Consider the following 14668-nt stretch of genomic DNA (forward strand, 5'->3'; position numbering starts at 1 on the left):
AACGGGTCTTGCCGCGGCGGGCAGTTGCGCCGACCGAAGCTCAGGCGGAGGATGGCCGACCTTGTGAGGAGCGTTCTCATGCGCAGGTGACTCTCGAGAGGAGGTCCCTCGTCGCTCGGAGTGTTGGCGGAATGCGAGGCTGTCTATACCGAGTGTAATAGAGTCTATTAAGCGTGAATAGAGCACGAATAGCGAGCGAGAGTTTGGTCGGGTGCAGACGATGGGCCTCGCCTCGTTCCTCTCTTCGCACCAGCAACAGGCTCACACACGCTCGCCTCTCGCTCTCCTCCAGAGTTCCCTAGCCATGGCTGCTGCCACAGAGCAACCCAAGCCTGTGCCCGCCCAGGCGCCCCAGCCCGCACCGTCACCAGCAAAGCCCGCCAGCGACGACGCGCCCACCTCGACCGCCGCCGCAGAACAGTCGCCCGCAACCGGCAAGGAGGGCACAGAGAGCAAGGCAAAGGACGACGACGCACTCGACCTCGACGTGGGACCCGAAACTGGCAGCGTCGTCGACATGGACGTCTTTGGACAGCTCCTCGAGATTGTGCGTCGGGCCTGATCTCGACAGCTCTTTCCCGGGGTTTGTGGGGGTTGGAAGGGCGCAACACGGCTTTCTGGTGCATGCTGGGTAGCTACGAGGGTGGTCCGGAGCCGCCTCACGCCCCCGTGCTTGCGCGGACTCGTCGCTGACCCGCTCGTCGTCATGATCCTCCCCGCCTCGCCTCCTGTCTTCTCGCGCCCTTCCCGTTGCCGTGAGCAGGACGACGACGACACGCACGAGTTCAGCAAGACACTCGCGTTCGACTACATCAACCAGGCAGAGGCGACCTTTGTCGAGATCGAGGAGGCCCTGTGCGTTCGCAACCTTCCCACCGCTACCTCCCAGTCCGCGAGCATACGCCTGCCGTTCTACTGGCCGAGCGACTGACTGTTTGCTCGCTCCCTCGATCCTCGACACCGCCTTGCCAACTCCTCCCCCTCTCCATGCGACCTCGCTCGCCCTGATCGACCCGTCATTTCCTACTGTCCGTTCGCGCACACACGCACCTCCTCCTCCATCCATCCGCCCCTCTGTCATTCTCGCAACGCCAACGCCTCTCTCCGCATCACTTCCCACCCCCAGCTCCAAGAAAGACCTCGACGCCCTCTCGCGCAAAGGCCACTTCCTCAAAGGCTCGTCCGCCGCGCTCGGCCTCCAACGCGTCCAGCACTTGTGCGAAGCACTGCAACATTTTGGCAAGCGCCGTGATGCGCGCGGCGAGGGGCCCGAGGTGAGTGAGGAAGAGGCGCTGGCGAGGTGTAGGGCGTTGTTGGGGCGGCTGAAGAAGAATCAGAAGGAGGCCAAGGATGTGAGTCGAACGGTTTTCGTGAGTCTCACGTTGCGGCAGGAGCTGATGCGGGTTCTTGTCGCGTCGACGCAGTGGTTGGAGGGCTTTTACAAGGAGAAGGCCTGATCCGCCTCGACGCCTCGTTCGCATCGCTTTGTTCGCTTAAGTTGGGATAGTAGTAGGAGGAGGAGACGAAGCTCGACCGACGCACTCAGGGTTGTCCGCCAGTACCACACCACGCCACACCACGCCGTTCCCTTCCCCTTCCCCCTCACCTCCCCGCTTGTTCCAACCTATCGCAAACCTACCGCACTGTACATATCCCTCTCGTTCCGACTCGAATCGACCGAGACAAGACACAACAAGAAATTCCGAACCGCAACCTCATCCCTCCTCGACTCGACACTCGCCGTCTTCCTCTTACCCGCAGGTTTCCTTCGCAACCTCCTCATCACAAGTGTCGTTCCTTCTCTCCCCCTCCCCTCTACCTCGCTTGCACATACCCGTACACACACCCCCTCTGCGCGTTCCGTCGACGAGAGTTGGGAGTCTCGCTTGAGCCTGGCCTCGTCCGCTCGCTTTCCTCGCCAGTTTGCGAGAGCACACAGAAGAGCTTCCTCGCGCTCGTGGCCCTCGTGCGTCGGATGAAATGAACGAGCGGGTCGATTGGCACTTTGCACACGATGCGACGCGCTCTGCTCTTCTCGCGCTCTCTCACTCGCCTCGCGCTCGCCTGGGAACTGCTGTGCCGTCTGCTGGCTGTGCTGTCTGGGCTCATTAGCTCACGAGCGACTGGCGGCTCACGCGAAGTCGACACCTGTCTCCGCCCCTTCGACAACCCCCGACGACACTCGCATCGCTCGTGATGCACCCACCCGCGCCCAATCCCCTCTCCAACTCGTTCTCCGCACGACGAGCAGCCCTCGCACTCGCCCAGTCTCGCCCAATACACACATCGAGCGCACCAGCGTCCGACCCTCTCCCCTGGGTCCAGGACCAAGTCGCGTCTTCTTCTTCTTCGCGCAACACGGTCGGATTGGGACTGGGGAGTGAGGACATGAGCAACACGATGAGGAGTACGGGGCTGGGTATTTCGGCGCCGGCTGCGAGAGGAGCGGGCGGAATCTCCGCTGTTGTCGACCTCGACCCTAATACGGATCGCGAGAACGTACCTCTTCCTTCAGCCTTTCCTTCGACTGCCTACCCTCCAACGACGACGAGCACGACGACTGCCGATTCGCCTACCAAGTCACCCATGCATCTGCGCGTCGGCTCTCTCTCTCACCATTCTCCCTCTCGACCTTCCTCTGCGCAGTACACCAGCGCTTCGTCCCCTTCTCGCGCCTTCTCCTCCATCCTCTCCTCCTTCCTCCCCTCTCGACGCCGCCGAGCGCCCTCAATAACCGACGACCTCTCAACCCTGCAGTACCCGCGCTCCCCCTCACTCCTCAGACCACCTCCAACAGTCCGCCACAGCGCAGGCCGACGCACGTGCCTTTCGCTCCGGCGGCTCATCTTGACTCTTTGCGCCGTTTCGCTACTCGCGATACTGTACGCCTCGACGGTTGAGGAAGAGACGCGCAGGGAAAAGTGGAATTCGTTTCGAGCGAAACTCTCGTCGTCGAATTTCTCCGCTTCCGATGCGAGCCGGGCGAACGTCGTCAATTACGGCGACATGCTCGATGCATTACGGAGCGGGGGCGGGAACGGGCATGCGTCGCATCACCCCGCTGGATGGGGCGCGGCCAAGGAGGTGGTCGTCCCCAAGCCTGTGGCGGTCGAGGCGCCTTCGCCGGCGGTGCGGGCTGCCGAGCAGGACTCGATGAATGCGGATGATCTTGGAGGAAGCGCGGCGGAACCGGTGCGGTTGATTGAGATTGAGAAGGTCGACTCGCGTGAGGAGGAGGGAGACGACGCGAATGAGCGGAGACCAAAGCCTCATCTCGCTGTCAAGGTCGGTAAGGAGGAGGACACGCCGGCGAAGGAGGACGAAAAGCCCAAGCCGACGAAGGAGGACTTGCCTTTCCTCACGGACAAGAGCGCGCCCACGCCGTCGGACGACTTGAACGAGCCCGACGCGGAAGACGAGCAAGCTGGACTTGCGGCGGTCGTCAAGCAGGCTGAGCAGGAGGACGCGAAGCAGGATGCGGATGCCGAGGAAGTGACCGAGTCGCTTGAGCAGGTCATCGAGGAGGAGCGGGAGGCGGCTCCTCCCGCGCGCCTCAAGGCTCAGCAGAAGGAGAAGGAGCAGTCAAACCGCGTCGAAGAGGTCGTCGCCATCCCGCCAGAAGCGGAGGCCAAGGCGAAGAAGGCGGTCGAGAAGGCCCTGTCGAATGCGGCCAAGAAGGCGCGGCGGAAGAAGAAGAAGGATGCCTCGCGGTACAAGCGGCTCCTCCCGCTTGGCGCTCCTCCGCGCCGGTACCTCTACGGCGCAAACTTTGTCATCGCCGCAGACGAGGTCGACGCTTCGACTGTCGCGACGAACGAGTTGACGAACGAGCAGATCAAGATCCCGTCGAAGAAGCAGCTCAAGAAGATGTTTGACAGCGGCAAGAAGCGGTACCTTGAGGAGGCGGACGACTGGCGCAACTACGAGTGGAAGGCTCCGCCTGCTCACGCATCGCTGCAGCGCTTCGTCGACCGGCTCAAGGCGGTACGTTGTGCCCCTCCTCCCAGTCTGTCCTGGAGTTAGCTGAAAATGCTTGCTATGCAGGACGAGCGCGCCCTCCGAGACTGGATCAAGCGAGTCCACGCCTCACCGCCCTCTCAGCCCATCGGTCTCGCCGCCCCGCTCGACGCCGTCTTTACTCCCGCCACAACCGACCTCGCCCTCGTCGGCGAGCCACCCATCTTCGACCGCGGCAACCGCGACAAGTGGACCGACCTCGTTCTCCAGGCGCAGGAGGGTCACGCTGGAAAGTGTAAGGGTAATAAGTGGCTTGATGACTATCAGAAGCTGCATGCCGAGGTGCGTTGTATTCTTCTGCTCGCGAGGGAACCGATCACTGACTCGTTGATTCGTCTGCGCAGATGCTTGCGGGCGAACGCGAACCCAAGTTCATCTCGTATCACTGTCCGTTCAGCCACCGTACTTCCTTCGCCGTGCGCTGCTGACCACTCTGACGAACAGGCGAGACAGGGATGAACTGCGGCGGCCTCGGAGACCGGTACGAGGCGTTCCTCCGCTTCTCCTCCTCCTCTCCCGCTGACATTTCGCTTCTTCAGGCTACTCGGCATGACCTCGACCTTCTTCTTCGGCTTGATCACCCAGCGAGCTGTGCGTATTATGCACCGTTACTGCGTCTTCCGCGACTGACCCCGCTGCTTGCAGTTCTTGAGCGAGTGGCAGTCGCCCATCCCGCTCGACATCATCTTCGACTCGCCTCACGTCAACTGGTCGCACTCGTCCTTCACCAGCTCTCGCCACCCCGTCCTCGGCCAAAAACGTCTCGCTGACGCCGCCGCCGACCTCGATGTCATTCACTTCGACCGTCTCTCTGTCGACGCGACCTTCGGCACAACGAGCTGGAATCCGCCGAAGAACCGCGCGCTCACGCCTGGCTTCGAGTTGCGCGACCTTGCGTACAAGTCGCCCTGGATCAAGGTGCGCCTCTCCTCCTGCGAACTTGACGAGTTTCCGCTGACCTGCATTCGGTCCGGCAGTTCTACACCAACCGCGGCATGATCTACCGCGCGTTCAAGTACAAGCACTTGCAGAAGAGCATCAACCGACTCGGGCTCGAGCCGACGACCGCGTTCGCCTGCATCAGCGAGTACCTCTTCAAGCCGAAGCTGCCGGCGCTCGACCTCATCACGCAGTATACCTCCGTCCTCGCGCTTCCCACCATCTTCAGCGTCGGCATACATATCCGCACGGGTGATCAGAGCATGCGCGACGAGGTGTACGACAAGGTCAACACCGGTGCGTGCGGACCTTGACCTTCGCAAAGTCACGTTTCGTGCTCACTCCCTTGCTCACACGCTCGCAGTCAAGCGCCACATCGCCTTCTTTCGCTGCGCCCGCGAACTCGGCGAGACCTACGCCCGGAAGGACCAGAAGGTCGTCTTCTTCCTCATCACCGACTCGCAACACCTCAAGCAGGACGCCCAGCGCGTCCTCGGCAACAAGCTCATCACGACCGACATGGTTCCCCAGCACGTGCATCAGAAGAGCGGCCATGTCGACGGGGTCATGTCGGCTGTCGTCGAGGACTGGATCCTCGCGAAAGCCGATATGCTCGTCGCGACTCAGGACTCGGGTTTCGTGTGTTGCCTCGCTCTTCATCGTGCCAAGCTTGAGCTGACGCTTTTGGTCACGCAGGGCAAACTCGCGTCCTTCATGATGGCCAAGCCGAACGCAACTGTCACCATCTTCCCGCGCTTTAACCCGGATGTGATGGGCTTGCAGAGCAAGAAGTCGCACCTCCGCGTAGACTGTACTTCTCCCACCGTGTGAGTCCACTTCTCTGCTCAGCAGGTTGGCACGAGCTGACGACGCATGAGGACTCGCAGATTCACCTCGTTCGAGGAACTCTCGTCCGAATGGTCGCTCGGCTAGACTTTCGACCTCTCCTTACACGCGCCTCTATCTATCGCACGCTCGCAAGCGAACAGACACTCCGCACGCGCATTCTCTCCCTCTCACAGACCCTCGTCTCTTCCTGTCATGACTCCCTCTCCTCCCCTCGCAACGCAAAAGGTGTTGTTTTACCGCAGGCGTCTCCTCTCTCTCTTCCTCGCAAACGCATCTGTATTGGGGCTGGCCTCGTTCAAGGAATGTATTTGGGGCGACGACCCGTTCTCGCTGGCAGGCTTTCGCTCGTCGGACCATTCGGAGGAGAGGGAGACGCGAGAGGTCAACTTGGCGCATGCGATTCCAGAGACAAGCAACAAGAAAGTGAGAGGCGAGGCGAGGCGAGGCGAGGAGAGGAGGCGCGGGCGTTCCAGAGGAACGAGGGAAATAAGCCGTCAAGCGTCGAGAGGAGGGGAAAGGAGCGGATTAGCCGAACATCGAGTTGTGCCATTCGCTATTCGAACCAGGCCGCTGTGACCAACGTGGAAGCCAGTGGGTCAGTTACCGTTTCGAAGCGAGAGACGAGCACGCTGGAATGCCCAGGTTCTGCGCACTCACCTCGACATCCGGATGCACCCGCGGCACGCCTCCCATCCCTCCCCCTCCCCTGCCCATCCCACCACCTCCTCTTCCCGCTCCAGGCTGCCCACCAATGCCCCCGAACAGCGGCCCATTCCCCGGTCCAACCGGATCAAACCTCGCACCAGGCGGCGCCCCAATCGGCGGGAGGTACCCATCTCCTCCCCACCTCCTTCCCTCTGCTCCTTCACCGCCCTCGGGAGGAGGGAACCGGTCGCGGAAGAGAGGGTGGTTCGGGCCAACTAGCATCCCGCCTGCGTCGGGGTCTCCGAGCGATGGAGTGCCCGGGAAGCCAGGGAGGCGAGGGAACGTCCCGGGCAGGCCGCCGAGAGGCTCGAGGTCGCGGCGACCGATGTCGGCGAGCGGGGCGTGAGGAGGAGGAGAACGGAAGGGGATGCGGAGCGGGTCGTTCGTGCCCGGGTCGGGGTGTGAGGGAGTCGGACGCGAGGGAGACGGGTTCGAGGGTGGGAACATGCCCATTGGACCGCCGCGGTCGGGGAGGTAGCCGCCCATCGGTGCGCCTCCTCCTCCTCCGCCGCCGCCAGACGTGCTCGCCCCGCTTCCCGTGCGTGGCGCGTCCCGCTCCGACACTTCGGTGTACCCCTCCTTCCTCAGTCCTGGCACGAGCTTCTGCAGGATGTTGAGGCGGTAGAGGAGGATGAGGTCTGCGAGGCGGTTCGGGGCAGAGAACGGGAGGGAGGGGGAGAGGGAGGAGAGGGACAGAGGCGAGGAGGAGGAGAGGGCGGTCGGGGAGAAGTAGTCGTTCGTGACAAGGTCGAAGGTGGACGAACGAGCGGGGTTCTGCGTAACAGCAGGGACGGAAGTCAGCTAGGAGAGGAGGGTGAAGGTGGAAGAGCCGGAAACGCACGTCTACAGCTGCGCCTGCGACGAGCAGCCTGCCTCCGAGGTCGACGACGGAGACGACAAACTCCATGCTGCTCTGCTCGTGCCTGTACTTGAGCTTGAGTTCGCCCTTGCCCTCCTCTGGCGGCCAGTCTCGAGGGAGGCGATTCTTGACTCCTTCGCCCCCTTGCCCGCCCTGCTCGCCCTGTTGCTGCCCTTCGCTCGTTCCTGCCTCCTCCTCCGCGTCTGGCTTGGGCTGTACGAGGCGGAAAGAGAGCGCCGAATGGATTGCGTGGATGAGGAGTGCGAGTGCTTGCGCAGGCGTCGAGAGCTGCGCGTTGGGGCTGGCGAGTGAGCGTGCGAGCTGCACGAGTGCGTCGGGTGCGAGTGGGTCGCTCATGGTCAATTGCGAGGTGACTTGGTGAAGCGTAAGCGATGAGCAACGGAGGTGGGGAAGCCACTGTATTCGACATTACAGACTGAATACAAGTGTCGTTGTATTGAGATGCCAATACAAGCTGAATACAACTCACGGGTAATGCTTGACGATTACAACGGACCTGACTTCATCGCTTCCCCTTCGCCTCGCCACCACCTCCGCACGACCACGATGAGTGCGACCGCGCAGTTTGAGAGCATCTACCACGGGCTCAGCCCAACCCCAGGCAGTCAGTTCCCTGCTCCGCTCTCTCCCTCCTCATCTCGACACTCGCGTCCAGACGCGTCCACACTCATCTCGCCCGCCGCTGACCTTTGCACCAGCGCAGAGCTCCGCATCGCACCGTCGGGTCTCGGATGGAAGAGCAGCGACGAGAACGAGAGCGTCGTGACGGTGCCCGGCGCCGAGATCAAGTGGATCCAGTGGATCCGGTGCGTCCCTCCTCTCCGCTCCCTCGAGCTGCCCGGACGAGACTGACTCGCGATCTGTACCTCTTCAGCGTCGCGAGGAACTACCAGATGCGCATCGGGACCCAGAAGAAGCGCACGACGTTCGACGGCTTCCTCAAGGAGGACTTTGAGCGTCTCTCCAACCTCTGCAAACAGGCGAGTCCGCACGAATGGTCTGTGTCGAGACGAATGCTGATATGTTCCGTCGCCCGCAGTACTACAACATCACGATCGAGACGAAGGACATCAGCGTGAGGGGGTGGAATTGGGGAGTTGCCGAGGTGCAGGGTGAGTTCGCACTCCTTTCGCCTGTCAAGCTGCCAGCTCTTCGAAAGCTGGAGTCTATGTATGCGCGCGCACGTGCTGACTTCCCCGCTTCGCTCGCGCAGCCGACGACCTCGCCTTCCTCGTCGCGGGCAAGCCCTCTTTCACGATTCCCCTCAACGTCGTCCAAAACACCTCGATCACGAAAGCCGAAGTCGCACTCGAGTTTGGCTCGTCCCTCCCGCCTCCTCCCGCGGGCGACGCCGAAGACCCCGTGGCGAAGAAGAAGCGGTTGCGTGCGATGCCGGACGAGGTGAGCGAAATGAGGCTCTACATCCCTGGTTCGGCGCGCGGTATGAAGAAGAAGGGTGACAAGGCGAAGGCGAAGGCCGAGGGAGACGTCAAGGGTGAGGACGAGAGCGAGGAGGAGGATGAGGATGAGGAGGACGAGGAGGGTGAGGCGGCGGCGCAGGCGTTCCACGATGCGGTCAAGGAGAAGGCAGCGATTGGACTCATTGCGGGCGAGACGATTTGCACGTTGCCCGAGGTGTTGTGCACGACGCCTCGTGGGCGATTCGGTGCGTTCCCTCCTTTCACTTGTTCTACGCTCTCTTGGACTCACCGCGCGCCTGGCCCGCAGACATCGACATCTACGCCGACTTCATGCGCCTGCGCGGCAAGACGTACGACTACCGCGTCACGTACCAGCAAGTGCAGCGCCTCTTCCTCCTTCCCAAACCCGACGACATCCACTCCCAGCTCGTCGTCAATATCGACCCGCCTATCAGGCAGGGACAGACGAGGTACCCGTACCTCGTCATGCAGTTCAACAAGGACGAGGTCATGGAGCTGGAACTCAACCTCGACGAGTGAGTTCGCCTGACGCAGCTTCCTGCCTCCTGCTCGACTGCGTGTAGGCTGACACTGACGACGACTCGTGGCGACTCGCACAGGGAGACAATTCGCGACAAGTACGACGGCAACCTGAAGCAGAAGTACGACGAACGGGGCTACGAGGTCGTCTCGCTCCTCTTCCGCGTCATGACGCAGAAAAAGGTCGTCACGCCCGGGTCCTTCCAGTCGTGCGTCCCCCTTCTCTACAGTGCTCTTTTACTTCCGCACTGACGAAATGAGCCCGACAGACACGACGGCCAGGCTGCGGTCAAGTGCAACCTCAAGGCGAACGAGGGCCAGCTGTACTTCCTCGAGAAGCAGCTCTTGTTCATCTCGAAGCAGCCGACGCTCGTCTCGTTCAACGAAATCTCGGCTGTCGTCCTCGCTCGGTGGGTCGCGACTTTCCATCCTTCTTTGTCACCGGTCTCGGCAGGTAGAGACGAAGCTGATGATTCTGCATCTACAGCGTCGGCGGCGCCCTTCCCTCTGCACGTACTTTCGACCTCGCGATCCGCCTCAAGGACTCGTCGACAGGTGGCCCGCTCGTCTTCTCGGCTCTCTCGAAGGAAGAGCTCACCAACATCACCGACTTCCTCTCGATGAAGAAGATCAAGGTCAAGAACGAGATGGAGGAGCTCGCGGCCGCTGAGGCGCAGGCGCTTGGAGCGGCGGACTTGAGCAGCGACGACGATGCGATGAGTGTCGACGACGACAGCGACGACGGGGGCAGGAGGAGGGCAAAGCCTGCGGCGGGCGGGATGGCTGCAGACGACGACGAGGACTCGGAAGGTGCGCTTCGCTCGCTCAAAGCGCCGAGCACCGATTGACGAGCTGACGATCTCACGCCTGCGCAGTTGACGAGGACTTCCAGGCGGACTCGGAGTCGGATGGCGGCTCGGCTTCTTCCGACTCGGAAGACGACGACAACGCCAGCTTTGCGAGCGGAGACGCCATGTCGGAGGACGAGAAGCCCAAGAAGAAGAAGCAGAAGACCAAGTAGGCGGGAGGAGCGGTTAACGGAAGGGGGCTTGGGTCGTGCGTCGTCCATTTCTTCGCTTGCTTGTACTGTAACGCTTGTTCTTCAAGCCCCAGCATTTCGTGTGCACGTGCGCGAACGAGGCGACGAGGGACTCGGGCAGGTCTTTGGAACAGGCAGGCGGTCGACTTGCTTCTTTCCGAGGATCGACAGCCGGCTTGAGCTATTCCGCAGATCACTGCGTCTTACGGATCAACTTGTGCCTCCACTCTCTCGCTTCACCTCTATCGTTCGCTCATCGGGTGTCCACTGATGGAGCCCGCCCACCTGAGGCAGAGACGCTGCCCTCCTCAACTCGCCCGAGGATGACCGAAGTTAGGTGATCTGACCGGACAGACTGATGTTTCCATTCCGACTTTGCGGTGTTCTATCGGTTGGCTGCCTTCCCACGCCTTCTCCCTCTTTGCGGTCCTTCACTCCCTGGGGACGACCCGACTTCACCAGCACTCTTACGCCCTCGAGCATGCCAAATCGCAGCAGCTTTGGGGCGTCCGACGCCCAAGCCAGCCTCGAGTCGATCTTCCTCCGACCCATTCCGTCTCGCGGTGAGTCCGCTTCTGTCCTATGGCGACACGCCGCCTGATTGAGCTTGACTTGCATGTCAGATCCTGCGACAGCTTTCGCCTTGGCCCCGTCCGTTCCCGCCCCGTGCTCGCCGAATTTACGCCCTCGCATCTCTCGACCACGCTCGCTCGTCTCCCTCGTCTCCCTCGTCGTCCCGACCAGGTCGGACTCGTTACCGTCCTCCTCTCGAGACACTTCGTCGTCGTCGTCGCCGTCCCCGTTCTTCGCTTGGCCCCTTCGACGCTCAAGCGAACCAACCCGCTCGCTTCCCTGCACCGACACCAACATCGCCGACAGCGACACATCCCCTTCCCTCGTTGACACTTGCGGAGAACGTTCCGGTCGGCGGAAGCGGTCGAGTCGCGCGAACGTCGTTGACAAGCAGATGAGCGGGCCCCTGGAGCGTAACTCGGGCGACGCGTGAGGTCTAGCGGGTCCAAATGAGGCGGTCGAGCGACGTGACAAGCTCGAGCCGAGGTCTGACTGTCGTTGCCAGAGCAACTCGGGCCACAGGAGGACGTTGCGAGCGTAGGAGCACGAGGCGAGTGTGTGTAGGAGGACTGGGTCGGAGAGAGGAGGGGTATCGGGTGAGTTCGTCAGGTTGTACCGTCATTTGTTATGCTGTTCTTGCGCCGAGGTTACGCAAGGCGCCCGTAGAGACGCCGTCAGAGAAGCGGGACGCTCGCTCGTCCTTGGCTCGTCCTTCGCAAGTCCGGACGACGGGTTCCTCCGGCGGCAGTCCTGTGCGGCAGCGTTGCCAACTCGCGATGCTTCGCCTGCAGGCAACGACGCACATCTTTAGCGTTGCCCACTGGTACATTCTTGCCCAAGCGCATGCTGCCGCGACGTACATCCGCCCCGGTCAGACCTGCTTCCGAGGGCTGTTCCACAGCGAAGGAACGTCACCTTCTTTGCGCTCGCTGCGTGCCGACGACCCGAACTACCGGAACTGAAGATACGAACGGAGCCATTAGCCCGCTGGGGAAGGAGGCTGGCGGCAGATCACCCTCGCGAGCGTCTCGGAAGCTGCGCATTATCCTTTTCAGCACAGCAATCCTTCGCGCGTGTGGAGTTTGAGCCAAGATCAGGTGCGCCTGTCGAAGCGACAAGCTTGCACGCTCGTCGCCAGGGAACGCAAAGTTCCTTCGTCGTCCCGCCCCTCTTCTCTCTTCCCTTTCCTCCTTACCGTCTACATCGCCCAGCAAACGACGTTTCAGTATGATGGCGACCTTCAGCAGCCCTGCCTCATGCGAGGAGAAGGTCGGACTCCGCTCCTTCCTCGGAGCCGACTCTCGTACGTCTCGCTGCTTGGAGACGGATCTCTCCATGGTGGTCGCTGACTTGCAGCGTCCATAGCGGTCACCGGCTCCCGACGACCATCGACCGCACCCATCCAGCCGCGCACGCCGCCGTACAACCATGAACCTTCGCAACCTCGCTCGTCGTCGCACTCTCGCTCTTTCTCGTCGTCCTTCTTCAACCTCTTCCTTCCTCGCCGCTCAAGCAACTCGTGGATGCCGTCGTCGACTGCGTCACCAACGTCCTCCTTCGGCTCGTCGTCGTCCTACACCCAGGCGCTCTCTTACCCTGCGCCAGGTCGTCCAGCGTCGACGACCGCGACATTTTCCGCTCGACGAGGCCGCCCACAGCCATCCAAGTCGAAGACAGTGGCCGCCGTCGCCACCTCGTGCATCAGCTGGCCGCTCGAGCGTGATTGCGAAGCCGCGTCTGTCTGGGTGTTGGGCTACAGAGACGACGGCGGCGCCGACGACAGGAGCCGAGCGAGGAAGCTCGAGGCGCGAGTCGACTGTCGCTGCCATGACTGCGGTGCAAGCGAGTGGCGCAGGACGGCGGTCTTGTGAGGGAATGAAAGGGTTATCCGGTTGTCCATACGGCGTTGTTCGGGTCCGTCAGCCTTGTTGTGTAGCAGATACTGGGCTGTATAGCGTGATTATTTCCATAGTAAGAACTGAGCGTAGCGAGCGGGGATCGAGACAACCAGCTTGGCAAGTCCAGTCGGCCAGGTGTGCAAGCTGGCATTAGACCTTCGATGGCGGACCATCTAGACTTTACGCCCTCGGTGTCCGTCATCTATCGCCATCGTATCAAGGCGCCCGCGTGTCCTGCCGGCGCATCGTCGCCCACCGCTTCATCTCCTCAGGAAAGCCAACGTCCTCCTTCCCGACCCCGCCGCCAACCACCACCTCCTCCTCGTTCAGCACGCCGCCGACGAAGACAATCTCCACTTGCCGTCCACTTCGACCGGGAAGTCCCGCCCGCCCGCGGAACAACACCTTCCACTGCTTGTCGAGGAAGACCGTTTCGAGCTGTTCGAGCGAAGGGTCGCCGTTCGGTCCGACACGGGACGCGAGCTCGTCGAGGAAGTGCGGAGGGATAGGCGAGTAAGGAAGCGGGAGAATGTAGAGAGCGGTAAGGTGGTGAGAGTGAGGTTGAGCGAGGGATGGGTGTGGGGGAGGAGCGAAGTCGCGCCAGGGCGGCATGTAGTCGACAAAGGCCTGCCATGCGACGTGCCAGATGACAGGTAGGCGTTTGACGGAAGGTGCGCTGGAAGGGAAGAGTTGCTCGATCGCAAACTTGGAACCGACGGAAGCGTTGATGCCGATAAGCGACTCGCATGGCCATTGTAGCGAGATATCGCTGGGTTCGCGCAGCGTCAAGTACGCCCAATCAAGCCAGTCATCCTCGTCGAAAGAGTCCGTCACGGTGAGATAACGAGTTGTGTCGCTTAACCAGGTGAGGGGACGAGGGAGGGAGACGCCCCGCGCGCGTGCGTCGTGAGGGTCGGTGAAGAGGGCTAGGGCGGAAGCCGATATGGAGATATCCTCAAGCGAGGTTGGCAGCGGTCGAATTGGGTGAATGGTCCATGCGGCGTGAGGTTCGAGTACGATGCGAAGATTGGCCAGCGTTTGCCTCGCTGCGATGTTGGGAGATGAGTGAGTGACTTTTCAAGGTGTCCGCAAGGGTTCTACTCACCGACCTGATCCAGCAGAATGCGCAAATCGAGCCACCGGCCTTCGAGGACGAAGGTTGTCAAGCCGGTACATCGGGCGAGCACCGACGAGACGCCGCGATCGTCGACTTCGTCGAAATCTCCTTCGAGCCGCACAGTCTTGACGCTGTGAGCAAGGTCGTCCCGCGCAGCGAGGGTTTCGCGGAGGAGTGGGCATTGCGTCTCGAGCGAGTGGAGCCGGACGAAGGAGAAGAGCCGGGGCTGGGCTGCTGCGCGCCATACGGAGGAGACGAGGGCGCAGGATCGCAGAAGGGTGTACGGCGAAGGTACTGCCGGATTGCTGGGGGATTCGTGGGGCGGGAAGGTGCAGGACGAGGCGGCATGCGCGAGGATAAAGTCGACGAGTTCGACTGGCAGCTGGTCGGCGGTCATCCGCGCGTCGTAAGGGATGTGGCTGCGTGCGCTGCTGCCGCGTCGCCGTGGTGTGCGGTCGCGAGATGGCGGAGAGACGATGAGCGATGAGAGGGTCAGAGGAGGGCAGGGAGGATGCGAAGGTTTCTCGTGCAGATTAGTCGACAGTAAAGGATGAGTAGCAGCTGTTCCAAAGCCAGCAGGATCGCAGCGAGCGGAAGAGGCGGAGGAGAAGAGCCGAAGGAGCGAGTGCGCAGGAGGCGAGCTTCTTGCGCTGCAGCCCGGCCAGCGTAACCGCCTTAGACAACGGGATT

At 61.9% G+C, this 14668-nt stretch overlaps 6 protein-coding genes across 6 annotated transcripts; 4 read left to right on the forward strand and 2 right to left on the reverse strand.

Moving 5' to 3' along the window:
- Positions 1-304: 304 nt before the first annotated feature.
- Positions 305-1457, forward strand: RHTO_07513 (osomolarity two-component system, phosphorelay intermediate protein YPD1; the record flags this gene model as incomplete). Its single annotated transcript, XM_016421169.1, has 4 exons — positions 305-547; positions 764-855; positions 1127-1352; positions 1425-1457. The coding sequence occupies 4 exons, from the start codon at positions 305-307 to the stop codon at positions 1455-1457; spliced, it is 594 nt and encodes a 197-aa protein (XP_016274290.1).
- A 739-nt stretch (positions 1458-2196) lies between these two features.
- Positions 2197-5889, forward strand: RHTO_07514 (uncharacterized protein; the record flags this gene model as incomplete). The annotated part of the gene is made up of 10 exons (XM_016421170.1): positions 2197-3984; positions 4045-4299; positions 4362-4404; positions 4462-4498; positions 4557-4608; positions 4663-4935; positions 4995-5253; positions 5321-5595; positions 5653-5783; positions 5844-5889. 10 exons carry the CDS (start codon positions 2197-2199, stop codon positions 5887-5889), a joined length of 3159 nt encoding a protein of 1052 aa, XP_016274291.1.
- A 441-nt stretch (positions 5890-6330) lies between these two features.
- Positions 6331-7726, reverse strand: RHTO_07515 (proteasome Inhibitor PI31; the record flags this gene model as incomplete). The annotated part of the gene is made up of 3 exons (XM_016421171.1): positions 6331-6375; positions 6463-7284; positions 7352-7726. 3 exons carry the CDS (start codon positions 7724-7726, stop codon positions 6331-6333), a joined length of 1242 nt encoding a protein of 413 aa, XP_016274292.1.
- A 210-nt stretch (positions 7727-7936) lies between these two features.
- On the forward strand, positions 7937-10372 carry RHTO_07516 (structure-specific recognition protein 1; the record flags this gene model as incomplete). Its single annotated transcript, XM_016421172.1, has 10 exons — positions 7937-7994; positions 8094-8196; positions 8265-8391; positions 8430-8502; positions 8604-9056; positions 9119-9347; positions 9432-9560; positions 9621-9761; positions 9839-10161; positions 10227-10372. The coding sequence occupies 10 exons, from the start codon at positions 7937-7939 to the stop codon at positions 10370-10372; spliced, it is 1782 nt and encodes a 593-aa protein (XP_016274293.1).
- Positions 10373-12190: 1818 nt separating this feature from the next.
- Positions 12191-12834, forward strand: RHTO_07517 (uncharacterized protein; the record flags this gene model as incomplete). The annotated part of the gene is made up of 2 exons (XM_016421173.1): positions 12191-12266; positions 12329-12834. The coding sequence occupies 2 exons, from the start codon at positions 12191-12193 to the stop codon at positions 12832-12834; spliced, it is 582 nt and encodes a 193-aa protein (XP_016274294.1).
- A 243-nt stretch (positions 12835-13077) lies between these two features.
- On the reverse strand, positions 13078-14375 carry RHTO_07518 (uncharacterized protein; the record flags this gene model as incomplete). Its single annotated transcript, XM_016421174.1, has 2 exons — positions 13078-13907; positions 13967-14375. The coding sequence occupies 2 exons, from the start codon at positions 14373-14375 to the stop codon at positions 13078-13080; spliced, it is 1239 nt and encodes a 412-aa protein (XP_016274295.1).
- Positions 14376-14668: the final 293 nt, after the last annotated feature.

Source organism: Rhodotorula toruloides (genome assembly GCF_000320785.1).
Source record: "Rhodotorula toruloides NP11 unplaced genomic scaffold Scaffold7, whole genome shotgun sequence".
Taxonomy (NCBI): domain Eukaryota; kingdom Fungi; phylum Basidiomycota; class Microbotryomycetes; order Sporidiobolales; family Sporidiobolaceae; genus Rhodotorula; species Rhodotorula toruloides.